The sequence below is a fragment of the Phanerochaete carnosa genome (genome assembly GCF_000300595.1).
Source record: "Phanerochaete carnosa HHB-10118-sp unplaced genomic scaffold PHACAscaffold_1, whole genome shotgun sequence".
Lineage (NCBI taxonomy): Eukaryota > Fungi > Basidiomycota > Agaricomycetes > Polyporales > Phanerochaetaceae > Phanerochaete > Phanerochaete carnosa.
Window position 1 is genome coordinate 4071321 of NW_006767628.1, and position 17751 is coordinate 4089071.

The window sequence follows — 17751 nt, forward strand, 5'->3', positions numbered from 1 at the left end:
GCCATGAGTCCCAAAAGTATCCGCAGGATGTACCATCAACGCCACAAAGGTAGTAACAAGTCCGACTTCCACAACCTCAGTCTATTTACCCTGCCCGTAACAAACCTTCAACCGAAGGTTGCCAGAAAGCAAAGTAAAAGGAAAAAGGAGTGAACAAAAGAATCCCAAGGAGGGATCCCCCGACGACACAAGCCGGTACTGCAGTGGCAAGGTCATCGTGCCCCCGAGTTGCAAGCAGAGCTCGAAGGACAAGGGCGGCAAAAATTTGATAACCAATAATGAGGGCGGTGCCCTCATAATAGTGGTTAAACTATTAAGAACAGATACTACACTTGATCTAAGCCAAAAGGCCAGAGTGGTAAGGATTCGAGATGGGCGGAGAGGTCCTTATATATGTTTACAGGCGCTTATCATGTCGCGCACGGACCACGTCGTGAGCTGTTCGGTTATTTCGCGCGTTTTGGCCATCAGCTCAGCGCCACGAAGCATTCGCCAACGGCTCCCCCTCTCGCTCAGGAGAAAATACGCCCGTGAGATGATCAGATACAATGCAGTTGTTCAGTTGTTGCTAATGCCATGCAGTACATACAAAGAACAAGAATCTACTAAAATGCCAACGGTATACTGGAGGCAACAACAGGACGTACTGTGCGCTGCGCACGTTCGAAAGCTCGAAAGCAGAGCCTGCGAATAGCACGCTAATACTGGTACAGGTTGTGCCTTTGAGGAGGCGTCCGTTCTTCAACAATACTAAACGGACTATCAGCTACATTTGCGCGCCATCGCCAATGTGCCTACCGTCTACATTGTGGTCTTCTCTACATCGATCCTTATCCCGGTAATTGCACTTCCCAGTCGATCGTCGTCGTGGAAAGCACTCTCTAAGTCGCTGTTCTTCGCGGCCTCGAGCTCCTCCAGATTATCTAGCTCCAGCCCACTCGCGCAAGCCATGCCGTCGCCGGGGATGCTTCCCATGGTGCTGAGTAACACCCCCTGTTGTCGCGTGAGAGTCCGAGAATTGGAACTGCGGATACCTCCAAACCCAAAACCAGAGAACGGCGAATCAGGGCTCGACTTCTGTGAAGCTGTAGGACCCGCGGTGAAAGCCATCGTCCCGGTTGACTGGGCGACCGTTTGTGACCCACGCTCGCGGAGATCAAGAATGAGGCGACAGGCAAGTACCGGAGAGAGCATTACGCTCAGCGGGATGCAAATCGCAGAGATCGACTGACGCGGCCTGTAGGACGACAATTAGAATCATACAGCAGAGCAGGGCGAGGCTAATGCTGACTGGAGGTAGAATATGCCATTGATCTGCGGCACTCTTAACATGTAGATCACGCGAGAGCATATAGGGAACTCACGAGGTTCGCAATGGAGATCAAGATGTAATAAAAGACACCTGTTATACGACGTCAAGATCCGGTGCTTAGTACACATATTAGAGACCTCACCCTCGCGCAAGAAGGTTTGAATAAGTCGACTGCTGGCGGCGCCGCTCCGGCGGCGGATCGTAACAGCCTTTATGACTGTCATTGCTGTAACCAGAGTGTCATACAGCAACGGCGCAATCTACTTTAAAATTTAGCGGAGGTAATGTTAAATTGCCTGGCGCCGTACAAAAAATCCTGAATATGAGGACGGTTAGCGGAGCACAAACACAACACAACTTCACGAATTACCTAGTAAGTCGGCTGAGTGCGGCTTAGACATGGGGAGACAAGGACCGGTTGTCTACAAGCTGTTAGCTTACGAATATTGCCGGTCATATCGATCTACTCACGTAAGGAGGAGTCATGAAGGGCAGCACTAAGATGAATAATGAGTAGGATCCTCGAACGAAGGAGAAAGAACGAGCTAACAGAGCATCTGAGAGGTATCCACGTAGAGCTGGTACGCTACCACACCCGCAAGAGCTAAGACCAGGAGTGCGAGGATGTAGTTATTTCGGTTGAAGAAGGCGTACGTCCTGATGAGCAGGATGACCTCGGCGGCAATCTGGTTCCACATGGCCAGTGCGACAGGTATCTGTCACGTTCGTCAGCCCAGAGTTCCAACGACTCATCGATCGACATACCCTGAAGACCCGTTCACACTCCTCCAGAGTGTGGTTTGTGCAAAACGCCCACAGGAGGTATGGGGCGACAGCCATGACCCAATAACTAGAATCCGTGCCGTTAGTGTCGGCGACCCATCGGCGTTTAATTTCGGCAACTAACCGACAGAACAGGTATGCGACCTTGACCGGTGTCCACCGAGTCTTCCAGATCTATGCATGTGTTCGGAAAAATCGGAGAAGACATATGCGACTGGTGCGACATACAAAGCGCCATTCTCTTGGCAGACCCAAGGCCCACTCCCATACCGTGACGGCGTCTGAGTGAAGTGAGCGTGGAGCCACAGAAGGAGACTCATGAAGAACTTACACATGGCTATGTGTCGACGGGGATAGTGAGAATAGCTGCGATAAAAAAAGAGAGACACGGACCGCAAAAATGAATTTGTGTTCTGCGGCGAAGGCCGACCAGTGAGCGCGTGCGATAACTCGAGCGAAAGACAAGAACATACACGAAGATAAAATGCTGGGCTTCCGCTTGGCTGTCTGTCATTTTGAAATGCGGCCGATGTCTGAACGGGAAAGAGATGTGTTGGTTGGGTGTTTTCAAACGAGTATCAAAAGAGAGTCAAGAGGATGTAGGGTGCAGGGCGGTCGTCGCCGACGAGCGAGCAGGAGGCGGGTGGTGGTTGAGGTGAAACGAACGACGACGGCCTGTCGTTCCGCAGAGGAGCAGGATAAGAACCACGGGGTGCCCCGTAGCTTCGAGCTCCCTTTCGGGAGAGCACGATATAAAGGCAGCCACGAACGCAGGCAGAAATACCAGGAATGCGAGCCGCCCCAGACGGGCGACAGACATCAGAATGCACATCCCGATTTGGGATGCTTTGGGCCGAAATGGGAAAGAGAATACCTCGTGTGGCCAGCGGCACATGCGGCGGAACGGTTCTTATTCCCCGCAAAACCAGCACACGTCCACCTCGCGCGGTGCTCCGCCGCCAGTTGCCCCTCCCTGGCAGCGCGCTCACCCTGGGAGGAGTACCTCGCAGCCTCGTTGTCGTCGGCAAGGGGACATGCGCGCGGGCAGAGGCCTGGAGGCCAAGTGAGACAGCAGACAATGTGGCAAAACACCTACACAGAAAGTTGCGTCGCTTGCCACCGGAAGCAAGATCGTCGATGTGCTCGTCGAAGGCACACTGTGCGAGAGGAGCGGCATCCAAACCCACGGCTAGTCGGCAAATTTCGTCTCCTCGGTCTCCGATCGAACGCAGCTCCGAACGGAAACCACCGGCCCACTCATGTTCGCTTCCGGTCATTTCTTGGATGGAGCTAGGCGGCGATCGTAAATTTTATGTATTCATCATGCTATTAGCCCAGTCTGCAATCATACGATAAGAGTCTAGATAGTATCAGTCTTTGCGCACATTCAAAGCATTTTCTTTCCGTTCCATGTTCGCCCTGTGCTTCAGCAGGCAATAATCTCCGTATTCGTTCATCTCCTGCCACCGTGAACCGGGCATCCAGAGTGCACGAGTAAGCAGCGGCGAGTGGCGAGTGTCCAGGAACTTTTGGCAATATGCGCGCTCCCAGGTGTCGTTGTCGATAGCGTACCGAGGCTCAAGGGAGGTAGAAACCGGATGGAGGGGGAAATCGAGGTCCATGAGATAGTCGCACGTAGACACGTCAACCTGAAACAATAGTTAATTCAGTTTCCACTAGAAGAGAACAGCGCGCGCTTACGTAGAACGACGGCTCCTCCTTATTCAGGTCGTTGAGCCCAACGGGGACGTTGTGCGTGCCCTCGAGCCTCGCCATCAACCCGCCCCAGCGCGGCGTCGGCTTGAAGTGCCCGGGAAGCATCCCATCGAATTCGCTCTTGATCCACTCGACGCGAACGCCGTCAGGTACGTAGTAGTGTCCCGGGAAACGGTGCCATTCCTTGCCCACGCACAATGTCAGGTTGAATGGGTAGATGAGATCGTAGTCTACTCGAGGCTCGTCTTCCTCCTTCTCGGGAATACGATATCGGCCGTCTTTTGGTGGGGGCGGCAAATGGACGTAGCCAGTCCGGTTCAGGATGCTCGGGATCTCGTATTGATCGAAGTGGTACATAACCGTCTGAGGCGCATGGTAGTACGACCACTGGGCGAGCAGGCGCGAGACGGAGATGACCATAGATGCCGTGACAACTGACAGCGTAAACCTACTAAAGATTACAGCGATGGACGCCTAGAGAGAAAGTCAGTAAAAGGTCCGAGGCCCAAGCGTGAGCATAGAGATAAACTGACCCTATAAGGCGACTTCGTAATCTTGACGTACGCAACCTCCATCCAGCCGCGGGCGAGATATATCGTGACAGCCGCATTGAAGTAGATCAAGGGGTAGACCGGATACAGGAAGCGTTCCTCCTTGTGAGGCTGGGCGGACATGATCGCGAACCAGAGGTACATCGGGGCAAGTCTGACGGCCATCTCGGTGTAGTGTGAGCTGCTCTCCGGCCCAGCGCGGTCGCCTAGACGCTTGTACTCGATACGGTGGGTGATGGCAAGCGCAGGAAGCGAGGCGAGTGCGAAAGGAACGACAACGTTCAGGTTGAGCAGCAAGTTGTGGAAATAGTAATACACGGACTCCGTCCCATAGAGGTCGGGACCACGCTCGCCTTCAGGAAAAACATTGTATTTGATAATGTTCCACGGGACAGCTGTAAGCTCGCCGTAGAAGAGCGTGTCCAGGGCAACAACTGGAATCTGGTAAAGCAGAAGATAAGTAAATGTGATTATTCACGTTGAATGGTACCCACGAAGAGTAGAGCGGCTACAGCAACGCAGGCAATCATGCGTTTCCACCGAGTAATCCTCCAGAAAAGGCGTTCCCTTGGTGCGACCTGGTCCGTACCGTACAAGTACAATTCCTCGAAGACGAACGGGATGGCAATTGCAGCCGCAAAAGGCCAGCCGACGATAGCACCTGCTGCGAACGACAGGGTAGCAAGCATGGTGCGGCGGAAATTGCTTTTGTTAGCATGGTCGAGGAAAAAGCCGAAGCCGACAGCAGTGGTGTACATAGCAAATGACGAGGGCAAGAAAGCTGAAGAGGCGTTAGCACACGCGATAAAACATGCCTAACAGCTACTTACAGACTGAAGCGTTCCACATTCCAGCAGAGAGGATTGTAGTGAAGAGGAAGTAGCGAGCGACTCTGTAATTGACATAGTCGGCAATTCTCCTGTATAAGAAGGCCTCGCAGAGGGAGGATAGTAAAGCCAGTATAAGGCGAACTGCAAAAAAGGCGGGACGCTACGCAATATTGTGAGCACGCGCGTCGATATGCAAGGTATGATTGCCCTCACTTTCTCTGGGCCGTACATATACAGAGGGATTCTGGTCGGAAGATAGTGCAGCAAAATGTATGCCCAACTACGAATAGAATACATAGGAGATGTCTCCCAGGTCTGGAATCCATGTCCACGGCTCAAGTAGTGTAAAGGTTCCCAGAAATTGAAGACTAGAGTTAATGCTTAGTAAACGGTGAAGAGAGCCTTTAGATCATTGATTACCTTCATCACAGTCGTTGAGATTCACATACATCGCTCCCATAACTCGGACGAGTAAGAATACCCTGAACACTACAGACATGCTGGGAGTCCACGGAGCCTTCTGAGCCCTGGATGCAACGCTCGTTACATTGCGACACCAAAAATGCGCATCCTCTTACCTGCGCAGTTGATCCTGCAATAGTCCTGAGTGCCTGTTCTTCATTTTCTTGACTTCGGGCGCACTGCTGCCCTCTGTTTGCTGTCGGTTCACCGGCCGTCTGAAGCGTATGGTCTGCGCGCCGGGCACGCCCACGAGATTCGTTGCCATGGTTCACCGCAACCGTCTGTGTACGGCTGTAACCTAGAAACACAGAATGTGTGTTGAAGTTCAGACCAAAGGGAGACAGGGGGAAAAGGCGGAGAGTCGTGAGCTGGACACGTCCTCGAAAGTACCGCCGGGTGCTTTGGGCGCTTGATGACGCGCGTATACGCGCCTGTCACGAGCTGTCACGCGTCACCGCATTCACCTCTGTTCACCTCGCGTCGATTTACCGGAGCATTTCGCCGTCTTTCCCCCAGTAGTGTCTCTGACTGAACGCTGACAGCGCTGAGCCTTGAACATGCCTGCAGATGTAGACATCTCTCATATGGCCTCAAGGAAGCCACAGAATTGGGATGTCCTCAAGGCACTGGAATCCGTTTCGCCTCCAAGTCCGTCCCCTTCGTTCGGCAGCGACTTTCTCGCGACGTTGGCGAGTTCGGGAGAGATCCCAATCTTCCTCGACTCTGGGGACTCAGAAAGTACTTCTGATGCACCCGGCCTCAGTCAACAGAGGTTATCCACCCCAAGCGTCAGTACCGATACGATGGGTACCTTCGGGCTGCGTCGTCAACTTTTAACTGGTGCCCACGAGGTCGAGGACTCCCACTGCGTGCAAGGGAGTCGCGTCTCTTCTCGCTTTGGTTCGAGCCATATAACGCCCACAAACAGTTCTCAATACCTATCACCTCAGGCAGAACATGGATACTATGATCACCGTTTGAGCTCGGGTACAAGTCGCTTCACGCTTTCCGCCTACTTGTCGCCAAGAAAGAAGAAAACCTCAGAGACTTGCTCTCTGCCTAGCTCGCCTCGCTCCCCGGGCAGTTCTACCTGGACTACACCTTTCTCCTCCTCGGATACTCTAAGCCTGCCGGACACTTATCGCCGCTCCCCCTCCATAGGTGCATCGTTGTCCACCATAGTATTTGCCGCAGGGTCTGCCGCGTCACCCACCCTGTCGGCCAGTATCGTTACCGAAGCGCAGCTGTACGCGTCCAGGCACCGACAGCACGCTGGTTCTTCGGCTTCCACGTACGCGAACCAAGCGGACTTTCCGGCTAGTTCTGCCAGGTCCCCCGAACTAGGACACTCACGCACGTCGATCTTCCTCCCGGTAATCAGTCGGCCCAATAGTCCCTTGTCTGGTCCTGTTCTCACTCGCGACGGCCCTCGGATCCGTACATGCTCGACGGGCTCTGCTGACTCTGGACGTTCTGGACGTTCTGCGTGTTCCGCAAGGAGTAATCTGTCTTCTCGGTCGACACGCTCAGTTCTGATTGGCCCGCCTGTGAACTCTTCTAGCGAGCCTGATGCTACAGTGCCCGGGCTCCCTCCTGTGTTGTCCTGGCTACAGAATGTCCGCCCCGAATTATGGATTGACCAAGAGGGATTCCGCCTTGTTAGACCAGTCTTCAAGCTTTCTGGCTATGCGACTCCTTCCCACACTGACGGCGGCGACTCGGACTTGGTCAATTCACTGACCAATGGATCTGCTGAGTTCCGTCTTGCCGAAACCCAATCATTCGTTTTCCACCATGGTACCTTGGACCCACCACCCGTCCTCAGGAAACTTACTCTCGCTGATGACGAGAGTCGTGACTATATCTCGCGACAAGCCTCGCTCGCAGTCAAGGCGGATGGTGTTTACTCCGTCTCAGGTATCGAGAGCTTCGAGTCCAACACCTCAAATACACTCTATCAGACAAACCTAGCTTCTCATCACCGACCGCTGAAGCTGACCTGGCGTTTTGAATATCGTGTCGAAGACGCCACTGCCAAGATGCGCGCCGGTGAGAAGATCCTGATTCCCCTCTCGTTCTCCTGTTCTCCGGGCCTTCTGCATCCTACACATGGCAAGAAAATCAAGATTATACAAGTCGTCAAGAAGGGTCTCGCACCTAAGCTGGCCTCGGAGAAGCTCGACATGCCACCGGCTGACGTTCGCGTCCGCGTACAAACGGAGCCCCCCAGCGAAATACCGCACATTCGCCATGCCCTGCACGACGAAGACCGTTTCGGCATTGTGCATGCTGGTCTCGATCTGGCCTCGAGACACCGCAGGGTTCAGTCGACGTCCGCTCAGCCTCTCGTCCTGAAGGCGAAGGAGGACGGCGCCGAGGGCAACAGGAGCGGATCCAAGAAGACCAAATCCGCGTCGCTTGTAGTCGACTGGTCTAGTTCGCGTACCGAAGCGCATCTCGAACGGCAGTTTGTAGTCGGCGATCCTCTTATGTCGTTCCTCGCTGCGAATAGCTGCAATGATACCGGTAGAACGGACGCTCATCAAATTTCGCGCCACATTTTGCCTCCGACGCAGCTGTCAGACATGCTGGACAAGCGGCCGAACCTGTACGAAGCCTCGCACGGATCCGATCGCGTTCAGTCACTGAGACCACCACCTCGCAACATCGAGCACGCATAACATCGGCTGCGGGTTGTAAGCGTCTCGTCTATGTTGAACTCCAAGTGATATCCACTCGATACGCTTTTTCTTGGTGATTTATCACAAACATTCAAACATTCACGAATCACGATCCACATCAGGCGACCCACTTCCCTGGGTCTCAGCACCGATTTAGCGTTTTGATAGTGTTTGCGATATTTGTACAGTTGTGTACTTTCGGATTCATCCAATTATACCGTCGGATACGATAGCTACAGAGCAAAGCGACACAGCTCAGGATACGCGGATACGCAATAAGTAACAGCAGCAAATTATCCCATTCATGAAAAGAGATTACGCTATGGTAGGTAGTCTGGCGGACTCGATAAGGTCCTCTCAATCTGAGGGGATGGGGAAACATGCACACGGTGAGTGCGAGATACACGGCCGGACGAAGACCCTGTATCGATTCTTGAATCTTCCGCTTCCTCTGGCGGTAGCGGTGGCGCAGAAGGACCGAGACCAAGCTGCAGCTCGTCTTCTTCATCGATAAGAGGCGGCGCACATGGTACAGCATTCATGTCGATGCTGCTGTCATGGTCCGGGGCGCTAGGCCCAAACGGAGGCGCTGGAGAGCGAAAATCGTCGCCGTTGAGAGCATCGTTTTCGAATAGGGAAGGGTATTCGTAGAACCCTGAGGTAACAAATTGTGCCTTTGAAGGCGGGGCAGGGAACAGCGGCGGTTGGGGCGACGGCTCGCGTGAGTAAGTCGGGACGGGTGAGACGGCGAGTGAAGGCCGGAGGGAAGACGATGACGGACTTAGATTGTTGCTCCAGACAACTGCTGGACCTTTCCCGTCATTACTTTCCATTGTCCCCAACTCCGCGACGGACTCCGCTTCCAGTTCGTCAATGACTGGTACGGATGGACCGGGCCCAAATGCTATGCAATGGGAAGGATCTTCTGCGGAACGATCGTCGGTAGGCGGCGAGCTGACGAAAGCGGCCATGCGCGCCAAAAGATTCTTGTCGTCGGTGGCTATATGCGCGGTCGAGACACGATTGTCGCTCGAGAATGTGGCCGACATGTGCAATGGTAAAGTGCCTCCCGCAGAAATCAAGCGCTCGGTAGAGTTGACCGCCTGACTTGAGGCACCGTTAGGATAGTCTGGAGGTAGGATCGGCTCTTCTTCGTGTGAAATGTCGTCGGGAAGAGGTCGTCGCTCCCCTGAGCACGGAGTTTCTGCGTCAGGACGCTGCAAGTCAAGTGAGGGCGCGGCGGAATATGAGGTGGATACCACCTCAACAGCGCTGGATGACGAGGGGTCGTCCCCGTGCAGCGTCACTGCGGATCGAGCGTCATCTGTAAAACTCGCCCTCCGGGACGCGGTAGGGTAGGTACTACCACCTGTGGACGATGATGTACTCGCTCGCTTCCGTCGACGCCTGGCCGCAAGCTTTATATTTGGCCTGAACCGAGCCGTTGCTTTGACCCATAGCCTACGCTGCTGCGCGCGCGCACGCTGTTTCTCGTCAATTTCCATGTCAGAATCGTCGTCCACTAAGCGCTGCTTGTACGGTTTTTTCTCTAGGTCTTTCGACATGCCACGTCGTTTGCGGCGCCAGGCCACGCAACCGAAGATAAGTGCGCAGATGAAAAGAGCGAGAAAGACGGCGAGGATGGGGATATATTGGGAGATAGCCTCTTTCTTTAGCGTACGATTCCAGCCTGGGGGTAGGTCGGCTGTCATGTCGGTTGGTGTAGGACTCGCGGATGAAGCCGATGGTAGTTGCGTGGGACCCGCCTGGTCGTCTTCTTCTTGTATCGGCCCTGTAATCTGTGGAACACCGCTGCTACTTGTGGAGCACTGCACAGCAGTCAATACTGCTGGCACGGCATTGAGACTAGATGCTACTCACGTCGCAGTACGTTGAACCATATAATGTCCAACTGTCTACTTTCCGCCAGCGGCCGTCCGTACCCTGCGTGTACTTGTCAGGGATATCCGGTACGGCCGAGCCCACTCTCCTGACGCGAGTGGGTGTTACTGAGTACCCGTAGAAATCCTCGGCTTGTTCTTCTTCAGTAAGCTCTGCAAGTGTCTGCCGGGACGAAGAGGGGCGATCAAGCGCAAGGCGTGGGCTCAAGAATGGGCAGAGAAACTCTGGAGGACGCGGATCGGATGAGAGAGGCCGACCGTCAGCAGTGGATGAGGAGGCAGCTACGGTGGCTAGTAGCGCGATCAGGTTCGAAGAGGGCCGCGGTGGCAATTTAATACGAGCTCGTCGCCTTGTCGTAGATGATGCACTTTGATTTGCATGCGAGGATGAGCTCGTGGCGGTGGAGACTAAGTCGAAGGGAAACCTTGGCTTGGCCATATCACCGCACAGCTCGGACGTGCCGCGGCAAGGCAGCCCGTGTGTGCCAAGCAAGTCTTGTGTGGGACCCCGGATGCACTCGACACGTTGGACACTGAGATGAACAACGACGGAAGCTTTCCGGCCGTCGCCTTGAACGAGGAGGACGAGGGATGGTTCGACGGTGAACGGCTAGCTCACAGGCAGTGAGAGGGGAACGGAGGTCGCTCTTTCGACTTTGACGGTATAACAGCGTGCGATATATTCTCCTTGACGCCCAACGGATGCTCTCGTATCTCGAGAACTAATTATAGAGTCATTGCCAGAAATAGGTTGCGTAACTGTTAAGTTGTCGGAGCCCCAACGAAAAAAAAGCTTAAATTATGCTACAATACTGAAACCTAGACAAATTCTCCTATTTTAACCATCTGCTCCGCCGCCGCTCTTCGCTACGTGCAAGCGCCCGCGCCGCCAATGTTGCCTCCTCACTCGGGCTTCGTCTCTGGAACAGAGAGTCTTCCTTGCCGGCCTCATAGAAGAGCCTGTACGAGCCTAAACTCACACGGATGCACAGCCCCGCTTCATTCGTATACTGTCTGTTCTCGACGTCTGTATCGATCAGATTCCTAAAAATACAATGACTGTCAGCACGATCCAATTGGTCGCTCAGGATGACGGGAAATTGCTAGTGTGCCCGCAGCGTGTTGGCCAACCGTGTGCCTCGCGTGTGCGCTGTAAGGCTGCCCTTCACCGGACCACGCTGTGGGGACACCTGCGCGAGCCGCCAATCCCAAGCACTCGAAGTAGTCTCCAACACACCGTTTCAGATATACTGGACCACGTCGGGGCCCTTTCCCTAAAGACCGCCGAGGAAGCCACTCCGTCGGATGTCGGAGAACGTACGATGTTAGATATTCGCGCCAGCGCCCTTCAGTGGAGTCATCCTCGTTCGCGCTGGGGTCGTCCTTACTCAGAAGCTGGATGCGCAGCTTCCGAGACTCGCGATCCTAGGAGAAGACGCCAGCCCTAAATAACAGACATATTGCTGTGAGAATGGCTGCTGACTTACGCAGTCGACTCGATACAGATGATCGTCCGACCCGACATGGTGTTCGGCCTCGCGCCTGTACCTGATGATGTCGTAGAGCGTTACATTCTCCTTTGCGCGACTGCTCTCGAGCAGATCCCATAGCTCCTGGCATTTGTTGTCAACCAGGATCGTTTGCACCTATGAAGAAACGATCAGTGCGAAACCGTTAGCTATTCTTATCAATGGACTCTCACCTGTTTGATAACCGCCGTTACAACCTTGTCCAGCGTGAAGACATGGTACGCCTATGGAAAAGGTCGCACACGCTCAGTTCAGACATTATAGAGTCATTACGAGGGCCAACCTTCGTCCGGAAGAACCACCGCATGTGTTCCTCAAATGTTGCCTGGTCCAATTCATTGGCGAAGACTTTCTCGCACGCGTCCAGGAAGTAGAGGTACAACACATTGGGCTCTTCGCTACCGCCGTCGGCAGTGGTGCCCACAGCTTCGATGGCCTGTGCAAGAATGACAGATGGACCGTTGGGCTCGTCCAATCCCAGCTCGACAGCCACAGGGTTGGCCAATAGCGAGGCGTGCTTTTCTCGGGTACTCTCTGCGCCAATCCCCTTGCATATTAGTAGGCGAGAGTACATGAGCTAGAAGACGACGATGCATTATCAATTTCCCGTGTCGTGGACGAGCTAGCCGAAGTCATACCTGAATCAGCCGCAGGAGGGTGTAGAAAGTTGTGCTCGTGAAGAACGGGCGCTTTTGGACGGGCGCGTCGCCAGCCTCGCCGCCTTGCGCAGAGCCAGGTATTTCGCGAATCCACATATCCTCGGCTTTAGAGTGGATATTTGAGTCTTGCACGGCTTCCTCAAGAAATTTAGCACCCTTGGGCGTCCTCGGGCTGCCCGCCGTGACCGGCGATACAGAACCAGAGTGAGACTGCTTTACGGCACGGCTGGACGTGCCCTCCTGCACCGTCTTCAGAAGTCTCTTCCGTAAGTCGCCAGCTGGCACGCCAGACGACTGCGCGCCTGGTACCGAACGCCGACCATTCATTTCCGAGACCTCTGCAGGTACTTCTAGGTCATTGCTGGTACCGCTCTCAGGAGGCCGCGCGAGAATCACGGGAGCATCGAATTCCAGGGAAGAAGACGAAAATAGGGTGGGAAGGAAGGACTTGAGGAAATTTTCAATGCCTCGCCGCTCCGAAGGGCCATATTGCGATGTCGAGTGATCCAAGAAAGAGTAGATCATCTTGAGTGTGTCTTGGAGAACTTCACGATCTTGAAATTCATATTCAAGTTGGTACCCTAGAAGGCGAAAGTCCTTCCGTTCCTCCCGCTCTTTGACCTGGGCAGCTTTCATAAACTCGATGTCCTGTACGAAATACTTGGCAGTGATATTCTTCTTGTCGTTGGCTTTGAAGGTGATGCCCTGATGATCCAGTGCCTTGTAGAAGTTCTTTGCATCGACCTCCCGCCATGTCCGGTTCCACTCTCGCTGTTGACGGCGCCACTCTTCATTCTTCTGTTTCAGCCTCGATAGCACAATGGGAACAGCGGTTACGGGATTTTCCTGTAGGCCGACGTAAATCTCTGGCCAGTGGTCACGTCCGTACACCTTCTTCAGAGTCTTCTGGTAAATCGCAGGAGACCAGCCACCGAGGTCGGAACCCAGCCTGAACTGCGAGCGCTCCTCGGGCTTCATCTCATTTATCCGGGTGTTGATGGGGTCGAGAACAGCAATGATGCGAGTAATGGAGTCGATATGAGTCTGGTACTCGTGCCGCTCTTCCTCACTGCGGTGCAATGTCTCTTCGAAGGAATTCTTCTTATGCGTGAGGAAGCCCGATTCTTCAGACGCCCACGTCGGATGAGAGACCCACTCGTCGTTCAGCACCGCCCAAGCGAGCTGGTCGCGACCAGAACAAGCGAGTTTAGTTTCCTGCACAATGTAGACGTGAATACCTCCGTAGTTCAGACCCATATGCAAACGAACACATACATGAGGGGGCAGGCGACGATAGCTGGGTCCTTCATCGTCGTCTGGACAAGTAGGAGCCTGCGGGTCTGGGGCACTGGTGCGTATACTCCCTGGAGGCCCGTACTCGACGTTCCCCTTCTTGTCATCCCAGCCAAGTAGCTCCTTGAACTGTTGCCAGAGGTCACCATCCGCAAGCAAAGGTCCGGACAGCTGGATGAGCGCATGGGTGTCAATGACCTCCTTTGCGAAGGCCTGAATAAGCTTAAGGAAATCCTCATACGTGCCCGCGCTCTCCAGAGTCTTCTTGGTTTTGTCGAAAAATAAGAGCTCGTCCTGCTGGGACATCTGGGATACGCCGTTCATTCCTGAACCGGCCTGAGATGGGACAGCTGCTGGCGGCGCAAGGTGCTGCTGCACTTGAGGTGCCTCATTCGTGTGGCGCTGTGACGGATGTAAGGGCTCAGGCGTCGGAAGGCGTTGCTGAAATGGAGGGATCCTCGGTGATGCGGCATCCGCCTGTTTATTATTGAGCTTCGTCCGCTTAACAGCCTGTAGCAGTAGTGAGCTTTTTCGCCACCGTAATAACCCGAGATCGACTGTACCCTGCTCCCGCCTGCCTTCGACTGCGTTGTATCCTTGTCCACGGCGCGCTTGCGCCGCCTGTTCGGTGCTTTCGTCGCTTTCTCCATACCCGTGAGCGGCGCGTCAGGCAGATCCCATGTGGGAGGTGACGTCGGTGCGGCGGGGTGCGGCATAATCCCGACTAAGCCGGATTGCGGCTGTATTGAATGTCCGAGAGCCTCTGGCAAGAAGTCTTTAAATTCCTCCATCAAATCCGGTGCGTCCCGGAAGAGCCTTGCGACTTGCGCGTACACTTGCGACTAGAGAAATAAGTTAGAGGGATACGTAAATTCGTACAAGAGTCTCACATCGTGTAGCTGCTTTTGCTCTTTCTGATATGTCTGCAAGATCTCCAGGAACTGTTTGTAGATATCAGGCTCGTCGGAGTAGCGAATTTTAATCTTGTTTAGGAATTGAATCGCGTGGTTAAATTCGCCGACAGAAGATTTCTCAACCGTACGGCCATTACCAAGTCCTCCCAGAAAGGACGCGGCAGCAGAATGAGCTCCTTGCATGGCGGGAGAGTAGGGTCGCGACGCGTCCATGAAAGCAGACTGCGCGTGTGGAAGAATGCCGTGGTTCAGTGGGGTCGTTGGCCGCGACCCAGGACCAAGTCCGACGGGAAGGATTGGTGGTGGCGCATGCCCAGCGAACGGGGGATGCAGTGGAAAGTGTGGCGGCATTGCGTTCGGTAAGTGCTGGGGTTCGCGAGGAGGGTGCCTCATTGGCTGGTGGAATGGGTCCATGATGCCAGTAGGAGTTGTGACGGTGATGCCGTTGAGGTTTCTGGGATCAGATGATAACTCTATCCTGTATCCCGGTGGCAAGAAAGTGTTGAATCCTTGTATTAGTGTCGGGTTCCCCTGGAATAGCGTAGAAACACGGTGAATGACACCTGGGGTGTCAATCCTGCATTGGGAAGTAAGTACACAGAGATATCTTGGGCTTGAAAATGCATTCGCGAAGAAGGGAGCGTTGTCGTTCGTATGGACCAAGTCCACTTCACTCCATCCCAATACAGACCCACCCCGCCAGCGGCCCAACCACAGATGGAGTCGAAGCGAAAAGAGCACTCACGCTTGACTCTTGAAGTCCTTCATGATATCCAAGAAGTGGTTGTACACATCCGGCTTGTCCTGAAACTGCACCTTCACGGCGTCCAGATATCCCAGCGCGTCAGATACGTTCAAGGGCCTCGCCATGCCAGCATCGGGCGACCTAGGAACTGCAGGACCCACAAGCTGCGTGCTCTCTGCCATGAGATTTGCAACAGCTTGTGGCGTAAGTGATTGAGGGGTCTTGATCTTTGGGGGAGCTCTGGGGGTCAGAGGGCGGGACCCTGGCGGGTTGCTGTTGTTCATCTCCCTATCCTTGAAGAGATCGAGAGGCACCAGGTCTGGCTGAAGGAGCGCCGACACGCTTGTAAGGCGGTGCAGCGGGTTTGGAGACGTTCGCGGAGAGGAAGGGCGTTTTAAACTTGTAGATGCACCGGAGCTGGGGGAAGCATTTACGTCGTTTGCCTGCGCCAGCTTCGCACTGGGACCGAGTGGATTGCCGCTAGAGGCTTGCAGGGTCGCCTCAGCTTTCGACTGGACACTGGGTGGTCGTTGGACCTCGAGGTTTGTTATGTCCATGGTCGAGTGGGTGCCCGAAGCAGCCAGACAAGCTGCACATGAGAGCAGGAAGCTCGAGCAGCCACTAGCAGGGCCGGTACTCCATCTAATCTCCCACACTGTCTCACGATCATCTTATCTTGCAATTGCCTAAAGAGAAAATGCAATGATGGTCTTGTGCCTTCTCTGGAGGTTGTGGTCGCCGCCAGGTGCATTGTGAATGTTCTAATAATTTAGATTGTGAAAAGAACGTCAGATGTACATTGTGCTACGCGAAATAAATAATACTAGACGAATATATTACTCTAAATAATTTAACCATAATTCACGCCGTCTTCCGCTTTACAGGTCTTGCTCGAGGTGTAGGTAGCTCGTCGACAGCGTGGTCGCTGAGCGGCTGGCTGCTAGTTGAGTCCTGAGAGTCGACTCGACGATGACGAAATGGGAAATGCCATGTTTTCCGTGCTACTAATTTCGCGCCCGGCGACGCGGACGGGGACAAACTTTGTAGGTCTTCTGTACCCGACATCGACTCCAGAGGAGTAAGGGCCGGGGGCGTACGCTTATTCCTGCGTCTGGAATGTCCATGAGACGACGTAGTTCCCACTTCAAAACTTGAAAACGCACCTCCTGCTCCTGCCCAACGCCCTCCGAAGCTTCAGCTCGGGAGACGAGGCATGATCAGATAAGTCACTTGGTGTCTGGGAGCCGCTGGCCATAGCCGTAACTTCTGAAGTCCAAGACGTTCGGCGCTCCGTTTCCTCCGATGCATCTGACCGAAACGAAATATGCCACGATCGGCTTGAAGACCTGGCCAGGCGCGACTTCTCGGATGGCTGTGGCAGGCTGCTACCAGATGCTACTTGTGAATCCGAAGCTACAGACGTGCTTTCTACCGACTCGTACGTCTCGGGAGACATCTGGCGGGGATAAGCTTCCGAGCTGAGGACGCGCTCCGCACGGACACGAGAAGAGTATCCTGCAGCGTCGGGAGACAATGGGGATGGGAAGAAATATGGGGCTTGGTATGGGTCAGTTCGCGAGACCACCTTTGGAACCGAGTCCTGAGACCGTGCTTTTTTCAGACAAGATTTGACTAAGGTGGAATATTTATCAGTCGCTGGGAACAGTGAAAGCGTCTTGTTCGACTTACCTGAGGCTGAGTGATCAGACCGTGCTGGAGACGCACCTCGGGAGGTGAGCAACTCGTCGGATAAGCTGACACGGCTCGACGATAGCGGCTTCAAGCTGCGTGACGTCGAGAGATGCCTACGCAGGAAGCCTAACCCTCGGCCTCGTGCGGCCGCGTCCCCGAATTCGTGCCGTTCGAGCGCAGGAGGGGACGCCTCACGGGCGACAGGGCGCTCGGAGACCGCAGTCTCGGGAGCGCTGCGGATTTCTGATATTATCGCGCCGTTCTCTTCGGCCCCTGGAGTGGAGGGCGTGATAGATAAGGTTCCATTGTTGTTATTTGCGAGCATAAATTGGACGCGAAGTGACACGTTGTGATCGCTAGTCGTACGGCGTGGAGGCAGGGAGGATAATTCCGTGGGTATGCGTGCTTGGACACGTCCGCTAGAAACACGCCTAGTCGGCGGGCGCGGGGAGAACTCATGTGGTGGAGAGGATGGGAGTCTCGGAAGCGTTGGAGGCATTTGTGAGACCTTAGGAATCAGCTCTCCGACGACGGAAAGCACGCTCTGTGGCATAAGGTGAGCAGCGGCGGGAAAGGCGATGGAGCGGAAACATACTGCAAGGAGCCAGCCGGTCGCAAGCAGTGCATTGGCTATTATAATGACTGCATATTGGAGGCACAATGGTGGGATGCATGCACCAGCC

At 54.3% G+C, this 17751-nt stretch overlaps 5 protein-coding genes across 5 annotated transcripts; 1 reads left to right on the forward strand and 4 right to left on the reverse strand.

The window, feature by feature from the left end:
- Window positions 1–473: 473 nt before the first annotated feature.
- On the reverse strand, window positions 474–3372 carry PHACADRAFT_204552 (uncharacterized protein; the record flags this gene model as incomplete). The annotated part of the gene is made up of 13 exons (XM_007390741.1): window positions 474–1237; window positions 1292–1314; window positions 1365–1402; window positions 1455–1572; window positions 1621–1628; window positions 1683–1734; window positions 1784–1809; window positions 1863–2028; window positions 2078–2269; window positions 2324–2376; window positions 2427–2432; window positions 3085–3147; window positions 3192–3372. 13 exons carry the CDS (start codon window positions 3370–3372, stop codon window positions 802–804), a joined length of 1362 nt encoding a protein of 453 aa, XP_007390803.1. The 3' UTR covers window positions 474–801.
- A 19-nt stretch (window positions 3373–3391) lies between these two features.
- PHACADRAFT_247945 (glycosyltransferase family 22 protein) lies at window positions 3392–5981 on the reverse strand. Its single transcript, XM_007390742.1, has 8 exons — window positions 5771–5981; window positions 5613–5719; window positions 5406–5560; window positions 5193–5352; window positions 4857–5143; window positions 4345–4803; window positions 3797–4285; window positions 3392–3744 (listed from the first exon to the last, which is right to left on the reverse strand). Exons 1-8 carry the CDS (start codon window positions 5917–5919, stop codon window positions 3466–3468), a joined length of 2085 nt encoding a protein of 694 aa, XP_007390804.1. The 5' UTR covers window positions 5920–5981; the 3' UTR covers window positions 3392–3465.
- A 476-nt stretch (window positions 5982–6457) lies between these two features.
- Window positions 6458–10181, forward strand: PHACADRAFT_168831 (uncharacterized protein; the record flags this gene model as incomplete). Its single annotated transcript, XM_007390743.1, has 2 exons — window positions 6458–8262; window positions 8524–10181. The coding sequence occupies 2 exons, from the start codon at window positions 6458–6460 to the stop codon at window positions 8612–8614; spliced, it is 1896 nt and encodes a 631-aa protein (XP_007390805.1). The 3' UTR covers window positions 8615–10181.
- Window positions 10182–11023: 842 nt separating this feature from the next.
- Window positions 11024–15574, reverse strand: PHACADRAFT_134990 (uncharacterized protein). Its single transcript, XM_007390744.1, has 10 exons — window positions 15377–15574; window positions 14608–15208; window positions 14281–14559; window positions 13700–14227; window positions 12404–13639; window positions 12049–12342; window positions 11939–11989; window positions 11724–11882; window positions 11474–11661; window positions 11024–11280 (listed from the first exon to the last, which is right to left on the reverse strand). The coding sequence occupies exons 1-10, from the start codon at window positions 15556–15558 to the stop codon at window positions 11070–11072; spliced, it is 3729 nt and encodes a 1242-aa protein (XP_007390806.1). The 5' UTR covers window positions 15559–15574; the 3' UTR covers window positions 11024–11069.
- Window positions 15575–16143: 569 nt separating this feature from the next.
- PHACADRAFT_247950 (uncharacterized protein) lies at window positions 16144–17630 on the reverse strand. The gene has a single exon (XM_007390745.1). It carries the CDS (start codon window positions 17619–17621, stop codon window positions 16521–16523), a length of 1101 nt encoding a protein of 366 aa, XP_007390807.1. The 5' UTR covers window positions 17622–17630; the 3' UTR covers window positions 16144–16520.
- Between the last annotated feature and the right edge of the window lie 121 nt (window positions 17631–17751).